The 18,213-nt window shown below is 30.0% G+C and overlaps 1 protein-coding gene across 1 annotated transcript; it reads left to right on the top strand.

Annotated features, from left to right (window-relative positions):
* Positions 1 to 10,959: 10,959 nt before the first annotated feature.
* Positions 10,960 to 16,481, top strand: LOC122599193 (probable 1-deoxy-D-xylulose-5-phosphate synthase 2, chloroplastic). Its single transcript, XM_043771655.1, has 8 exons — positions 10,960 to 11,151; positions 11,435 to 11,608; positions 13,476 to 13,640; positions 13,817 to 13,967; positions 14,261 to 14,532; positions 14,705 to 15,286; positions 15,378 to 15,944; positions 16,081 to 16,481. Exons 1-8 carry the CDS (start codon positions 11,026 to 11,028, stop codon positions 16,231 to 16,233), a joined length of 2,190 nt encoding a protein of 729 aa, XP_043627590.1. The 5' UTR covers positions 10,960 to 11,025; the 3' UTR covers positions 16,234 to 16,481.
* Positions 16,482 to 18,213: the final 1,732 nt, after the last annotated feature.

Genomic DNA, 18,213 nt, shown 5'->3' with positions numbered 1-18,213 from the left:
TTTTGGCAGTTTTTTTGTTGTTATTTTGGTGCAGATTTTCTGCTGTTTTTACTGCAAAACTTTGGTTGTGTTGCTGCTGAACTATGTTGTTTTTTCTCCTGCTTTTGGTGCTGAATTGCAGCAGTTTTGGTGCAGAATTGCAGCAATTTTTGGTGCATATTTATTGCTTGTTTTAAGCTGGAATTGGTGCAGAATTGTTGTAGAACTCATGCTCTCTTTTCGTCTAAGGTATTGCAACTTGTTCTTTAATCTAAGATAATCTTTATGCAGTTCTTTCTGTTATATTAAGCTAAAATTTTGTGCCTCCAACCTTAAAAATTCCTGGATCAGCCACGGTATAAGAACTAATTGCATTTTTGGTCTATGTATTATTAGACTTTTCGCATGTTTGGTTTAAACTTTTTATTCAATGCATTTTTGGTCCAAGCCTATGCAAATTTAAGACAAAATAAGTGAAGGAATTTTAGATCGAGCACATGTAGTCTTCCCAACACCACCCAGATCCACCTAAACAATACCACTTAAAACCCTAACCGCCACCACCTGGGAACCCTAAATCGGAACAATGAGCAACAACCACTACCACCTGGGATTTGGTACCGGTGTAATATGAGATTTCAGTGTATATATATATATATTGATAAAAGAAGGGAAAACATAGGTGGAACCTGGAAGTAATTTATAAAGGGTGTGTTGACTCTAAATGGAATTAGTTAGTAACTTATAAAAGGGTGTGTGAACTTTAAATGGAATTAGTTGCAAGATTGGTTCATATTTGTGTAAAAAGACGATATTTACCTCGCATGAGGTGCACATGATCCACGTAACGGTTAATAATTGACGGAATCATTAAATTGGACTATTCTTGCGAAAGGTTTTTGGCACCAAAAATGAAACAAATGAAGAGTTTGGATCAAACATGCAAAAAGTGTGATAACACAAGGACCAAAAATGCAATTAGTTCCATATAAAATCTTGTTTTAAAAGATCGTGTATTATCTCATCTTCCTAACTAATGCCCATGGGGCATAAGTTAGTGTGCATTCAATGAAGTCTGAGCTTTTAAAAATAGATTATTAAGTATCTATGATTCAATTTAAAACTAGATTTTAGATCCGTGTCTGACACTGGACTCGGGTTTTACGATATTATCAATATTAGATCTTCATACATTTAATTCATAAATGCTTATAACTTTAAAGATATACGGTTGTAGGTGTTATACTTTGCAAGTTGTAGTACAATTTCGTCACTGTCATTATTAGCTGAGACATATTGATGAAATTGTTTGTCATAGTCATTCCACATGGCACATGCTACAATAAATTCTCAAGTATAGAACTTTTTGAAATCAGATGTACTCATAATGTGATATTATTATAAAAGATAATTAAAAATTAACATATAAACATACTTGTGATCATATACTTGACATTCAAGTTTTGATCATGATGCAGACCCATTTCACGAATAGATTTTTTTTCAATCACATGTCCTACGATAATTAGATAACAATTAGGATTGTTTTCATATTTTCTGATAACAATTAGGATTCTTGATTTGAGTGACAATTGTAACTTTAAAAAAAATCAATTTGATACAATTAAGCGATTTGACTGGTTAATAAGTCATTAGTTCAACTGTCTTATAGTATATACTAGATTTTAGACCCGTGCCAGATACACGGGTTTTACAACATTATTAATATATAAACAAATATATAAAGAAAAAAAATATTTATACGTTAAATGTAAAAATATAATTAAAAAATAATTGAAATATTAAAATGTAATACTGAATGTTAAATAGAAAATTTTGTATCCTAGATATAGTTTGATTCCAATTACTAAGAACAACAATGATTATCCTAATTAAAGTTTGATTACAATTATTAATAACATCAACGATTATCTTAATCATAGTTTGATTACAATTATTAATAACAATAATATTACAATAATATAAAATAAAACATTGATATAAATATTAATTCGTATTAATCTAAATGCTGTAACCTCTCAAACTTATAGCTAGATTTTGTTATTAGAAAGATATTATGTAATAAATTATCAATTATTTTTGAATTGGGTTAGAAGTGTAAATTAGTGATAGAAAAACCGAAAAAAGTAAATTATATTAATTATTTTTTAATTGGGTTAACTTTGTAAATTAGTGATGGAAAATCAGAAAGTGTAAAATTAATTTAGACATGTGTTAATTTAATTAATTTTGAGAAATTGAGAACTGTGATTGGTTAATTGAAGTTAGATCAATTCTTTTGCATTTTAGTATATATTAAGATTAAGATTAAGATAAGATTATGATAAGATGGTAAAAATTAACTTGATTTAATAACTATTAAACTTCTTTTCATTAAACATTAAGTACGTCAGATATTTTAAAAACTCGAAACTTATAAGTACTAAATTTATAAATTGAGTATCATTGTTTATGTAGGATACTACTAGGTAGGATTAATTTGGTGTTTCAGTGGCCTATAAAACTACCGCCAAGGAAACACAAATTACCCTAAACAATCGCACGAGAAGGAAAAAAACAACATGCCATCTGATCGACACCTTGAGTTCCCCGTCATGTATAAAGAGGTGATCATTAATTATTATCTGTTATTATATTTTTTTAATCTTTTTTTAGCATATGTATGTATATACACTGTATATAAGGGGGGGATTTTAATTTTGGGGTTCGAAAACAGGGTTTTGTAACCTTAAATCTGATCGCACCGCATGGGGTATTATCTTGTGTATTTGATATACTCAAGTAGTACGTCTCGATCGTTAGCACTTAGCACTCAAAGAAAGATCAGATTATTGTGACAAATTAATTAACCATTTTTTATTTATTTATTTTTATTAGGGACTTTCATTCAACTTAAAATTTTTACATAATGATAGAAGGTAAATGGGCAACAAGCTGCGGTGCTAACATTATGTTGTTTTTTGTTGTTTTTTTAGGAAATCGTAGATGGAGGAAAATTAGAAGTAGATGGAGAATTAATAAGAGCATTTAGCGAACTCAAAATCACACGATGTTTAGAAATATTTGTAAGATCGAGTTTAGAAAATCTAGACATAACTTATACAGCGATGATGGAAACACTGGATGCACTAATTGACAAGAGGGATTGTTACAATTACCTTGTTAATAAGATACACAATAAGAAGGCAACATTGACCGTGTCGGGTCCGTTGGATTAACCTCTTGAATGCAACCGAAAGAAAAATGGACGAGATAAAAATCATGTATATGAAGTACAAGGATATTGAGGAAAAGAAAAGGTCATCATGTTTTTCAATATTTTATTTATTAAGCGGCTTTAGGCTCGTTGAGAAGATGGAGTGGACGGCCATTCAACTCTATAATCTTGTAAAGTGGGAAGATTCCGAGGTCGTAAAGTATTTGATCGGCTATTTATATGGACCAAACACCCGTATACGAAGCCGACCCATATCACCACATAGATTAAGCCGCATTGCTCTAATGATGTTAGACGAGATGCATATTAATACTTCGATCTGCAAGATACTTATTCGATTTTCATGGTTAGTAATTTGTGTAGCTTCAAGCTAACTACATATATTTGTACGTTTAGGCTTTGTGTCTAACTAGGAAGTGGGTTTCTTTGCAAATTTTTAGTTCATTAAATTTATTTTTTTTAATGAATGTTAATACTAGTGTCTAGTAACACGTACTTCTTATGGTTGGTCATGAGGTTTTATTTAATTTTGGATCGATGCTTTCATTCCTCGCATGTTTTGTTTTTTTTTTAATACAGTATTTTCAACAACTATATAGTTAATATATACAAACTATAAGGGGTGCCAATTGTATGAGCAATGAGGCCTTCAGGCTAGAAAAATATCATGATCTAAAATTTATGAAAAAAACAAACCTAACAAACAGGCTAATAAAAAATTAAAGCTGCACAAAATAGAGTGGCCAGGTTTATTGGGATATGGAACCATTGTACAAATTTGCTTGGGCTAAAAGAAGTGAGGTAGCAAATGACTTGGTGGTTTAATTTCTTAATTCTAATTTCTCATTAGTTCTTTAGACTACCTCATTGCCATGAAAATCATTAAAAACATCATATCAAAATTTGGTGTCTAACTAATTTAGTGAATCAATAAAAGTGGGTTGTTATACAAAACCCAGTTTTCGATCAGAGTGTATAAATTTTGTAACCGGTTCTGACCCTTAAACTGGTCCTCCCACCTATCAAAATGCCCCATATCAAAAACCGGTTCTGACCCTTAATTTCCTTTCAGCACCATGTGAATTATGTGCATAAATTTTGGATTTTTGTATTGGTTTTGGATTTTGAGTCTCAATACCTCGACGGTGTATGGGGGAAGTTAAGATGTGCATAAATTTTGGATAAACCTACATAAATAAGGATCGGGCAAAGCTCCTGATAGTTAGTTGTAGGTTAAATGTCTACTATTAGACATGTAGGAGAAGAAAAGTCAAGGTCCAAGTAGAAGCAAAGAAAATAAAGATACTATAAAAGATATAAGCCAACTCGTGCCACAACAATTTTAAATTTTTAATGGCCAGTCTCCTCACCCACCCATTTAGCCGTTTCAAATGGGGCTGGCTGTGTAATACCATTTTTTGGATCGCTTTTTAGCCTGAGATGCATGCTAGCTGACGCCACAGGTTGTCAAATTGGCAATTTTTTGAGAGAAAACTTATGACTACGTATGATAGATAGTTATGTTTTCTGTAACGGGTTAAAAGGATCAAAGAGTATGAAAGTGAATGAACATCCAAAATATTTTTATAACTGCCAAACCTCTTAAGCAGATATTGCAAATACTATCTATACTAATGGTTTCCACCCTGCCAAATTCATTTTTAGCCACACAACCACCTGATATGTGTCATTCTGAATCCATTTTTACCAGTTACCCAATCCACCTGCCTTCCCACATCCAGGCCAGACTTATAGGTTCTGTATCAAAGTTAGAACGTAACCTGGTTCATAGAACAGAGTACATCATCAAGTGTTTCTCCAGAGCCCAAACGTTTGTGAACATTTGTTCGTTTATGTTCGTGAACATTTCGTTTTGCTATACATATATATTAATATTAAAATTAACATTAGTATCTAATTATTTATATAATTAAAGAAAAATTAAATATAATTTATATAATGAGATACTTTGAAATGAATAAAATGAGATATTTTGGGAAAAAGGGAAAATCTTATGAATATAAATACTCATTTTATATCAAAACCTTGAATATGAAGTTTAATATCTCTAATTATATGTAGTATTACTAGTTATATGTTCGTTCGTTTGTGTTCGTTCCGTTCATTAGTATTCGTTCATTTGTGTTCGTGAACATGAATACTAATGAACGGACATGAACAAACCATTGTATTTGTTCATCTGTTCGTGAACACAACATTATGTTCGTTTATCCGTTCGTTAAGTTAAACGAACAAACATGAACAAGCTTTTGTTCGTGTTCGTTCGGTTCGTTTACAGCCCTAGTAGCGAATATATCCCCTTATATCATATCCATATATATTCGCTTTTTGTAAATGTAACTATTTATTATTCTTCAATTCATTTCTTTGATAACCTTCGTTTCTTTGTTTCCTAAATTTCATTAAACTCAAATATATACTTTTAAGATTTACAGTTTTTCTATCGAATCGAAAAATATCGGAGCTGCAATTTTTCAATCAATTCAAAGATCACGGATTTCAGAGAGATAAAGGAATCCTACATATATTCATAAAGAATCGTAATATCTGAATATATGTTTGGCTAATGCTTCAATTTTTTAAATAAACTTTTTAATGATTTGACGGCTAATCAAATTGCATCATCTTTTTGACTTTGTTTACTTAATTTTGCAAATTTATTCAGCTACTAAATTTTGTAGTTATGTTTTGCATATCATTTATTTATTAATTTTTGTTATTACGTTCAGCTAAAACCACATAATTGGTTGATTTAGAAATTGTGCCATGTTTTTTTGTGATTATACGCTATAATTTTTGTTATAGAAAATGCAATTGGAATGTGTCTTTACATGGATTTCAGTGAAATCTAGGAATTTGTATTTGGTGAGGGAGGGATGGGATCGTCGTGGTGTGGAAGATTCGGCATGAATGTCGTCGACATGGTGTCGCTATTTCAATGTTTTCCCCTGTTTTTCAATATGGGATTCTTTTTTCCTATTGGTGTTCTATAAATTTTTCACTATGATAGTTGTGGGCGGTAGCTTCTTTTGATGTTTCTTTTGTTTTTTTTTTTTTTTTTTTTTAAAATAACAAATATATTATATAGATTTAAACGTTAAAAAAAAAAATTCTTCAACATGTTATAATGATATATACTACAAAAATCTATAGATTTTAAATATACAGTAACTAAATATGTATATATTGCATTTCTTTGTTTAAAAAATTACTATATAACTATCATTAAAAAAAAAATAATGCAGATATCGTTTATGAATGTTTCAACTTCAATTCAATTATTACATATATCCATCAATTATATATTTAGGGAAAAAATTAGGTAAAGCATGCAGTACCTATCTTAAGTAAAATACGAGAGAAGTATGTAAAATTCAGAGGAGGTTATATAAAATTGTAGGGGCTATGTATGTTTACTAAATTCAAAGGTTTAATTTGTAACATTATTTAAAGTGGCAGTACGGATCATTTTCCCATATATTTGTTACTAGATTAAACCCGTCCGTTGGACGGTAACATTATAATAAACAGTAATATTATAAAAATAAGATAATATATGCTATATTAAATACTCTTATACCATTAAAAAGTAATATGCAATAAATTTATTGAAAAAAATGCATAATTTTTTAAACTGATACTTAAAAAATCAAATTTGATTTTATGCTAGCTAACTTTTAAGATTATTTAAAATAATTTATAATCTCTTATAAAGAGGATTGAATTTAAGAAATTCAGCATAATTTTTGTTCCCAAAATAAACTCACTTTATTTCTCAAGTTTCAAACTTATCTTTCCACACAAAAAAAACCCACACATCCTAGAAACACATATCCACACAAACAAAAAACCCACCAGTGTCTTTCTTTATTTTTCTTCTGATGCCTCTGGCGCCGGAATCAAATTCCCTCGGTGCCTTTTTTTTTGTTTTTCTTGAATATTTCGTATGTGATCACCGTAAAACCGCTGCAACGCGCGGGCACCAGACTAGTAAAAAATAAAAGAGATGATAACATTAATTAAAGGAAGAACTAAGAATAAAATGTCACATAAAAAAAACTTATTTAACAAAAGAAGAATACCACATTGATGTTGATAGAGACAATAAATAGAAAAATAAGAAATAAAGATTTATAATATTGAGAGTGAATTAACATCTATGCCATATTGTTTGATCAGTGAAAAAGAGCCTACTTGTTCACATGCTTAAACAAAACATTCTAGAGTCTTGGGTATGGAAAAATATCAAACGAATTCCTCATTAATAATTGTTTCTACTAGATTTTAGACCCGTCTTTGACACTGGACACGAGGTTTACGATATTATCAATATTAGATATTTTTACATTCAATTCATAAAAACTTATAATTTTGAAAATATACGGTTCTAAGTGTTATACTTTGCAAGTTGTAGTACAATAACCACATGTTCGTCACTGTCATTATTAGCTGATACATATTGATGAGATTGTTTGTCGTTGTCAATCCACAAGGCACATGCTACAATAATTTTTCTATTATATAATTTTTTGAAACTAATTGTACTCATAATGTGATATTATTATGAAAGAAGAATTAAAATATAAACATACTTGTGATCTTGTACTTGACATTTAAGTATATATGTTTGATCATGATACGACCCATAACATGAATATGTTTATTTTCAATCACTCTCCTATGATAATTAGATAACAATTAGGATTGTTTTCATATTGTTTGATAACAATTAGGATTTTTGATTTGAGTGACAATTGTAACTTTAAATAATTAAATATAAATACTTTTTGTAACGTTTTTAAAAAATTTAAGAAAAAAAATTCTCAAATTGATGGCTAAAAATAAATATAATTTAAATATTTAGGGTTAAAAAGTGTAAATTATTGATGAAAAACAAAAAAAAGTGTAAATTAAAGAGATTTTTTCTACAAAATAATATAAATACCAATATAATAATATATTTTATAATGATTATTAGGATTTTTAATTTATAGTTAATCTAAATGATGACATAAGCGAGAGTCAATTTGATAAAATTGAGCGATTTGATTGGTTAATAAGTTATTAGTTATATTAAAATTAAGATTAGGTATATGCAATTATTTATTTGAGAGATATTTACCGTATAATGTAGCCGATTTGTTATCAGGTCTTTTTCTTGTTAATTTTTTTTTATTATTAGTTAATGATGATTAGGATAAAGAATAATTTTTAAAAGAATGCTTAAAATTAGAAAATTAATATAGGTATGACACATAATGAAAAGTCTTACATGATTTTCCCTCATAATTGCCAACTAATCAAAAATTTATCCTCTCTTAGTTATATAAAAAGATAAATATGAAATTAATATAAACAATTATAAGTCAACCGTGACGCACACGAATATTAGTACTCGTAAGATATATATAAGATGTTTTATCGCTTTTTCACTCTTGGCACAAGTGACGATAAATCGGAAAATAAAGTTACAGGGTCCCCATAAAAAATTTCAATGGACACATCATTTCGTGTTGTTTTATTATTTACATTTTATGACCCGTGACTTTGTACATTAAAAAGAAAAATAAAATACCATCCAAACATATATTACTACATTTTAGTAGATTGATATTGATATTGATATAATATATAAATTAATAGTCAATGTTTGAGTGCTGACTTTTAGTCAATGTGAGAGTGCAGACTTTTAGTCATGGTTTTAGTGTATCCAATCCTTCGTGCAATTAGTCTTTACTCTTTAGCATACTAGATCTTAAATCCGTGTCTAACACTGAACACAGATTTACGATATTATCAATTTTAGATTTTCATACATTCGATTCATAAAAGCTTATAATTTAAAAGATATGTACCTTTTTTTATTAAGAGATTGAATATTAAATAAAGTTCATATTCATTTAGATTTAGTATTCAAGTAACCTTTTGTTGTGAATCGTGTTTTGTTCTGTGATTGTCCTATGTTCTGTGACTCCTATTGTATTTAATTAGGATAAGAATGTTGTATATTGTCATTTTTTATTATGTTTGGGATATTTATCTAGAGTTCAAATTATTTTTATATTAAACATTCAACTAAAAATTAATATTTATAATTTATAAAAATGTAATATAATATTTGTTAATAAGTCATTTGGTTTTAAAATAAATTTTATAGACAATATTTCATATGTTGAAATTTTTTTAATTAATTAAATGATTGTAAATTTTAATAAAACCTCCCAAGGTATAACTAAAAATAAATATAAATTAAGTATTCAGGGGTAAAAAGTGTAAATTATTTATAGAAAATAAAAAAAGTGTAAATTAATGAGACTTTTTCTACAAATTAATATAAGTTCTAATATAATAATATATTTGGATAATGATTATTAAAATTTTTAATTTATAGTTAATATAAATGATGACATAAGCGAAACTCAATTTGATGAAATTGAGTGATTTGATTGGTTAATAAGTCTTTAGTTCAACTGTCTTATATTATATTATTATATAATATTATATTTATATATTATTATATTTATATATATTAAGATTAAGATTAAAATAAGATTAAAATTAAGATTAATATTAGATTTATATTCGTATTAAATACACAGATGCTAAATTATTAAATATGTAGATGGTTTAATATATTTAACGGATAAAAAGTCCATCAAGGGAGTGAACTCTCTATTATATATTCGGCAGGACAAGTTTTTGGAGCCATCTATACGTACGTAAATAAAAAATAAAGCTATAATACACCTTAGAATATTATATTCAGAGTTAAATATTGAAACTCATTGCGACTAAATTATAACAAAACAAAAAAGTGAAGAATGTAAATAAAAACATGTAAAATTTTGGTAGTGAAACTCTAAAATGGTAAATAAAAAAATGATGAATAAATTTTGTAAGCAAAGTACAAAAAACAAAAGCTTGAAAATTATAACAAGTTGTGGCCAAAGTAGAGACCTCAAAAAAATACATACTATTCAAAATTATAGAAATTTAAGAGTTTGTGGCTGAAATATATAACATTGAAAATATAGTACTATTAACCCAAATTGGTTTAATAAGATAAAAATAATAATATTTGACAATGAGTAAACCAAATAAATATTCATAATATCGATTTTTTTTTATTGGAGTGATAAGTTAATTGTTGACAATTGAGTATGGTCATTTAATCTCACATTTAATTTTTTCGTTATACCCGTCCCCAAGAGACACCACTTTGAAGAAGATATCTCGTCAAAACTCAAACCAAAAAGCCACTATTAGAAGAAAACCCTTTGTTAGGATGGATTTTTAACATTTTATAGAACTTAATCTAAGCTTAGATTGAAGGACTTATGGATAAATTTTTGCTTGTTTTGTTTTATGGTGTTTTATGTGTGGAAAGTGCACTTATCAGATGAGAGAGAGAAAAAAAAATCAATCCTTCTGAGACGATTGATTATTCATATTCTCGATTTAATCTAATATATTCTAATTAAATTACGACAAGGTAAATTAGTTAAGTGTATGAGTAGATTTTGTAGCTATCATGTAGCGACTAGTGATTTAGTGAGTGTAAGAATTTGACTGTACAATACCATAATTAGTTTATTTTTTATAATATCCAGCAGCCACTCTCGACTTGTTAAGGCCAACTATTCAACATTGGATTGCACCTCTCTTTGCCATTGCCTATATATTAAATTTATGTAAGTTTTATCCGGAAATGAACCATTTTTTTCCTATCTGTCTACCTTCTCCACTCCTAAATTAAAAGCTTCATCAAAACTACACACATAGAGAATATGGCTTCTTGCGGATCTTTGAAGAGTATGTGTAGATTGTCATCTCTTGTTCAAGATCCTAACAATTGTTTTACTTCGCGTAGTCCATGGACGAATGCCCGCGGCAAACCGTCAACCAAGCGAAAGGTATCATAGTTTATATATACTCTACCTCCATCTTAATTTTGTCTAAATTTAACTTGCTGAGTTTTTCTTTCACAACTTTAACGGTAAAATGTTTTCTGTTTGTTATACAATAATGATGTAAAATATATTTATACATTGAACTTTAAATGTAATTTTCATTTATATAACTTTCATTAGATATTATATTATAGGTAATATGTCATTGGAGTTAAAAGTTTATATACATATGTTTCGTGTATCGCCATTTAATATTTGCCTAAATGTCTCTATTTTATTGTCCTAGTTTACACGGATCGTGGCTGTTGGAAAGGACAAGTCAAATAATGAAACTGTACATATACAAAGAATTGCTAACGGGAGCCCGGCAACGATATTAAGGTATTCGGGGGAGAAACCGGATACTCCTATCTTGGATAAGATCGATCATCCAATTAATATGAAGAATCTTTCCATCGAGGTATATATATTAGCTAGCAGGCCAGGTGAATAGTTCTGTCCGGGCAGCCCAATGACGCCAGGCCCGTACCGAATATGAGACACCAAAATTTTAATATAGGTTTTTTATGAGTCCAAAAATAGTTAATAGGAGCCAGGTTTTTCATCATGAGATCGCCGAATAGTTTTATGATATTAATAAGTGTAAAGTTAAACTACAAATTTCAATTACTCTAGCCTGGGGTTGACAATTACCTTAAAACCGATTAAATACTTAGAAATAGTATTATAAATATAGAGTTTTATAGAAATTGTGGGATTGTCATGGCCACCCGTGGCCACCAAATAGCTTCTCCACTGAATACATTTAAATTTACAAATTAAATAAAGAAATGATTCATGTTTTTTAAAAATTAGCCTAAAAATCTTTCTAATTACAAAATTATGTCACATGAAAAAGTAAAGGGAGGAGATGTAAAAAGATAATGAATAGATTACACATGCTAAGTTTTGATGAGATTTGGAGATTTTTTTTTTAAATGGCAACAACAATATATAATATATAAAGGTCAACTAGCAAAAAACTAGCAACCAAAAATTACAGAATTCTAAATATACTACAATTACACAACATATATGGTTCCAAACTAGATGCAAAGATAAATTTAATGATTTTCCATAAAATTATGTTTACAAAAACGGATTAATTTGAGGACAACACTACCAAAAATGAAGAGAAGATATGGACAAATATCAACAACCCCCCCCCCCCCCCCCCCCCCCTCTTAATAGATTTTTTATATGTATTTTTCAAATAAAAATCCTTGTGGGGTGATAAGTCATAAAATGATGATTGGTCATGGAGTGATCTAACGAGTTCCGTTTTTAACTTTATGTGCTATGCCCTTTAAATTAAGTTTAAAAGAAATATATAAAAGGAAGAAGAAATGAGAGGGTGAGGAAGTGAGTGAGTACTGAAATTTGTCTCTTGTCCTGTTTGCAAGGGGTGTCCTCAAATGATCTTCTCCTTATATTTACATTGTTCACATATATCTATATTATATTATAAAGCAGATTCCTTCCAGATTTTCAACATTGAGTTGAAATTTTCAATATTGATTTTAAATACATCCCCAAAATACCCCTCTCATCTATTCTATATTTATCTAAAATAACCATAATACCCTTTCTTTCTCTCTCCTTAAATCTCAACCAATCATCTTTTTTCTCTCTCCTCCATAAATCATTTATTCCTCCAATTCATTCAAAATCTTTTATCTCAAAAAATCATACGTCGATAAATTATAAAAATTGTATAGGTGTTGTTAAAATTTCATGCTCTTTCATTAGAGATGTCATTCGATATACTTTTGACGAATTTTTAAATCCGAGGGCGGAGGCCGTAGGCATTTGACTATCACACTCTCTAATCTAGCTATCACCCCCACCATCTCACCGCTGCAACGCGCGGGTACTTACTCTTGTAAGTATATAACATTCACTTATGAACTTTATCAACGTATATGTAATGTTACATTTTATTTAACAACTTTTTTTCTTGAATAACTTTTTGCATGTTAATGAATAAAACTTGAGATTTAATGTTTTCTTATCAACGTTAATGTTTTCAGCCAGTCCTGAAAAAAAAAAGGTTTCGTATTATAAGGGAGCTAATAATGCTTTAAAGTGAAAACAGTAAAAACCAGGATGACAATTTAAAGATCAAAAGTTCCGTGTTTAAAATAGTTGATGATGTGGATCTTTATGATTGGTTCTCGTTTGCATTTTAAAGTAAATTTTCCAAAAAAATAAATAAAACTAGAGCTTAGAATATGATGATAATTTGAAGTAATCACATCCTTACCTTTTCAAAACTCTTATGTATATAGGATCTTGAAAAGCTGGCTGACGAGCTCCGAGAAGAGATTGTGTACACAGTTTCTGAGACCGGTGGTCACCTGAGCTCTAACTTGGGCGTGGCTGAACTAACCGTCTCTCTCCACCATATTTTCAACACTCCGAACGATAAGATTATATGGGATGTTGGCCACCAGGTGATGACCACTTTAAATTATTAATTTCCATGTTATGATGCAATCTTTTATGAAATTATAATTGGATTATCATGCAATATTTCTTATAGTAGTCATTCGTGTAGTTTAGGAGTAAAAGTAGGATAGATTACCGTTCAAAAAAAAAAGTATATTTCTTATACTATTTTCTGGTTTAGGCATACCCGCATAAGATTTTGACGGGAAGGAGATCGAGAATGGGGACGATGCGACAAACAAGTGGACTCGCCGGGTTTCCAAAGAGAGATGAGAGTGAACATGATGCTTTTGGTGCTGGCCATAGCTCTACTAGCATTTCGGCTGGTTTAGGTAACTTCACGATTCACAAATACATCTACACAACTTTAGAGCTACAACCCTATATACTGAATTCACTTAGATACTCGGGTTTTGTTTCCTATTTTCCTTATGGACTTAATAAAAAAAACGTAACCCATTAAGTCAAATAAGAAGTTTTTTTACTTAAGAAACAAAAATCTATTCAATTATTCACTAATTAATTACTTAGTTAATAGATACAATACATTATTTATCCATAATTGTGTAAATCATCACTTAATGGTTTTTAGTATTCGGGACGTAACCTCATTTTTCCAAAACAGGAATGGCTGTTGGAAGAGACTTGTTAGGAAAAGACAACCATGTAATTGCAGTGATTGGTGATGGAGCCATGACTGCAGGGCAAGCATATGAGGCTATGAACAATGCTGGCTACCTGGAATCCAATCTCATTATAATCTTGAATGACAACCGCCAAGTGTCCCTACCCACCGCCACTCTTGATGGTCCCGCTCCTCCCGTGGGAGCCCTCAGCCAATCCCTCATAAGGCTACAAACTAGCCGGAAGTTCCGCCAACTTCGTGATGTTGCTAAGGTTCAATTAGTCTAGCTTCTCATTTTTTGATGTTTATTTACATATGAAATATCTAAATTGCAACAATTAACATTAACTTGTAATCTAAAGTAACACAACTCTTTTAATTAGAAATAACCACTAAAAGATCTGAATGAAAAGTCTAATCTGTCCAAATCTTGTCTATGTATAGGAAGTGACAAAGAAACTGGGGAATAAAACACATGAAGTAGCAGCCAAAATGGACTCTTATATGAGGGGAGTGGTGACTGGTCAAGGAGCATCTATGTTTGAAGAGCTTGGGCTATACTATGTTGGTCCGGTGGATGGACATAATGTTGAAGACCTTGTTTATGTTCTTAGTAAGATCAAGTCCATGCCTGACCCAGGACCCGTTCTCGTCCACATTGTTACCGAGAAAGGAAAAGGCTACCTTCCTGCAGAAATGGCAGCAGACAAGATGCACGGTGTTGTGAAATTCAATACTCAGTCTGGGAAACAAACGAAAGCAAAATCTAAGACCCTTTCATATACTCAATATTTTGCCGATTCCTTGGTTGCTGAGGCGGAAAGAGATGATAAAATAGTTGCTATTCATGCTGCAATGGGAGGAGGCACAGGTCTTAATACATTCCAAAAACGATTTCCTAAGAGATGTTTTGATGTTGGCATAGCCGAGCAGCATGCTGTAACTTTTGCAGCAGGTTTAGCAACGGAAGGGCTCAAGCCATTTTGTGCTATTTATTCATCATTCCTCCAAAGAGGCTATGATCAAGTAAGATATTTGGATTATTTGGCTTGATTGAATTATTTTTTTAAAAAAAATATTTGATAATGGTATGGTATATATATGTATTATGATGCAGGTTGTTCATGATGTTGATCTTCAAAAGCTTCCGGTGAGATTTGCCTTGGATAGGGCCGGTTTGGTAGGAGCGGATGGTCCAACTCATTGTGGTGCATTTGATACAACGTTCATGGCTTGTTTACCAAACATGGTCGTAATGGCTCCTTCGTGTGAAGCCGAGCTCATTAACATGGTTGCCACGGCTGCAACCATTGATGATCGTCCAAGCTGCTTTAGGTTCCCAAGAGGCAACGGAATAGGTTCATATATCCCATCCGACAGCAGAGGAACCCCAATCGAGGTTGGAAAAGGAAGAGTGCTTAAGGAAGGGGATAGAGTGGCTTTGTTAGGTTATGGAACCATAGTTCAAAGTTGTTTAGAAGCAAGCACACTTCTTCAACTTCACGGTATCTCAGTGACCGTGGCAGATGCACGATTCTGCAAACCATTAGACGGAAACTTGATCAAACAACTAGCACATAATCATGAAGTTTTAATCACACTTGAAGAAGGATCTATTGGAGGATTTAGTTCTCATGTTTCTCATTTCTTGGCCTCAAATGGATTACTTGATGGAAATCTGAAGGTATATTAGTTTACTTATGTTATTTCACTCATGAGCAATAGTTTTAAGTTACATTATTGCACAAAACAAGACACAAGAAATAAATTAACATCACAATGTACTAATTTTGTTCATCTTTAATTTTAATGGATTGTAGTGGCGAGCAATGACTCTTCCGGATAAATATATCGAACATGGGGCTCAACCAAATCAGATCGAAGAGGCCGGTCTCAGCCCAAACCATATTGCAGCAACAGTTCTGTCATTGATTGGCAAGAGCAATGATATACTTCATGTTTTCAATATTTAGATTGAGTTAAGCTCTTTATTTTTTGATATATTTTGTATAGTCAAGAGAGATGGCTATATCGTAGCACATGGAAAAGAAACTGAGGCCAAAGTGACTCTCTTTTGATCACATACACTTAGTTCTTTCTCTAACAAGAGACATGGATGGTTGTTGGTTAACATTTGTTTATATAATTTGTCAAAATTACATTGCTATTGTAATATATGTCTTACAACAATATAAAATACAACTTTATTTGTTGAATGTTATATAATCTTTTAAGTAACTGCATATTGACCGACCATTAATGTTAATTATATATGAAATCTCTTTCCTTAGAGATATCATTCAATATGCTAAATCTAAATGAGTGTGGGTTCAGTAGGAAAGAAAGGAGAGATATTTTGGACATATAATCATCAAATACAAGTACATGAATGAAATAAAATAAAATATACTTTATCAAATTACAAGAAATTTACTACTTAATTTATTTTTTTGAATGATAAATCTGGGCTCTGCAGTAGCCCTCTTCAAATATCCAAATTAAATTTAAGAGGAAACCAATAAAGTGAAAACACTGTCTTCATTTCTAGAAGCATGCATTTTGTTCAAATCAAGATTTGAACTAAAAACCTTTAAGTATCATGCTTAATGTATCAATCCATCTATTGATGATTAGTCACTACTGAATTTAAGTGTCATCTTATTAATTACGAGCTTACGAAAAGATTAAATAACATTGTATTAGTTATGTATTAACTTTGAAAATGAAGTAGATCAAATTTCAACTAATTCTAAAAAATAGATGCATCAGTGTGTAAATGAAAATGCGCATCATTGTGATAAACATATTTTATGCTATATCCACAAAATGATAATTTGAGAAAATATGCATCATTGTGATAAACATATTTTATGCTATATCCACAAAATGATAATTTGATCCACTCTACAGCTATTCAAAAGGATGTAAAAACTAAAAAGAATTGACAACAAAATATACAATTTAATTTGGATTAAGTGCGTTGAAATATAACTATGATCAAATGTCTATAGTGAGAACCAACCATTAGATTGAATATTATGCGTTAAGAAATTAGTAATAATGTTCAATTCATGAGTCGATTAATCAAAAACTTGCGTGTGACGGCTCATATGGGTTGCCAAGTATGTCATATTACATAATTTGGACAATTTATCAAGTTATTAACATACAATGTCAAAAACTTTAGTTCGTTCCCACTATAAACATTTGATTATAGTTAATTATATTTTTAGATACTTAACATTACTTTAAGTTTCATTTATATGTAAAGTCAAAGAGGGAAAGAAGAAAAAGAATAAAGTCAAAGATATATGAAATGGGAAAAAAAATGAAAAAATAGTAAATACTCGTCAATAAAAAGATAATATAAAAATTGAAGGATTAATTTATAAAATCAGTTTCAAATTAAAAATCAGTATTTTTACAGGAAACTTAATAATAAAAATTTGGGTTTTGTTAATGATAACCATAAGGGTTGTCAGTATTAATTATTTAGGTGCATTAAAATTTGTATCTTGTTATGCGAAAATTCAGGAGATGATTTGTTTTACATAGCAGTTGGTAAAAGTTATTAAAATTACTTTTTATACAAGTAATAAAATATTAATGACAACCCTTAGAGCTGTCATTATCATTTTCATAAAAATTTTCAATCAATAGAAAGAAAAAGGTAAATTCTACTACACAGTCACAATTATCTTTTCCGAATGTCCATATATCTAAATAATTAATTAATCTAATAAATAATTAATTAATGGTATTCATAACCCTTTTTTTTTTAACGTGATCTGAGACTTAAAAAAAATATTGGTGTCATTTCACCATTTTAGCTTTTTGGCATTTCCTAAAACATGACAAGTGCAGTTAGGCTCCGTGTTCGACTATTTTTCTGGGAGCAACTATTATTAGGCAACTCATATGTTCTTCGATGAATGATTGAAAAATGTTCTTTT

Source organism: Erigeron canadensis, chromosome 5 (genome assembly GCF_010389155.1).
Source record: "Erigeron canadensis isolate Cc75 chromosome 5, C_canadensis_v1, whole genome shotgun sequence".
NCBI lineage: Eukaryota > Viridiplantae > Streptophyta > Magnoliopsida > Asterales > Asteraceae > Erigeron > Erigeron canadensis.
This window is presented reverse-complemented; position numbering and strand designations above follow the sequence as displayed.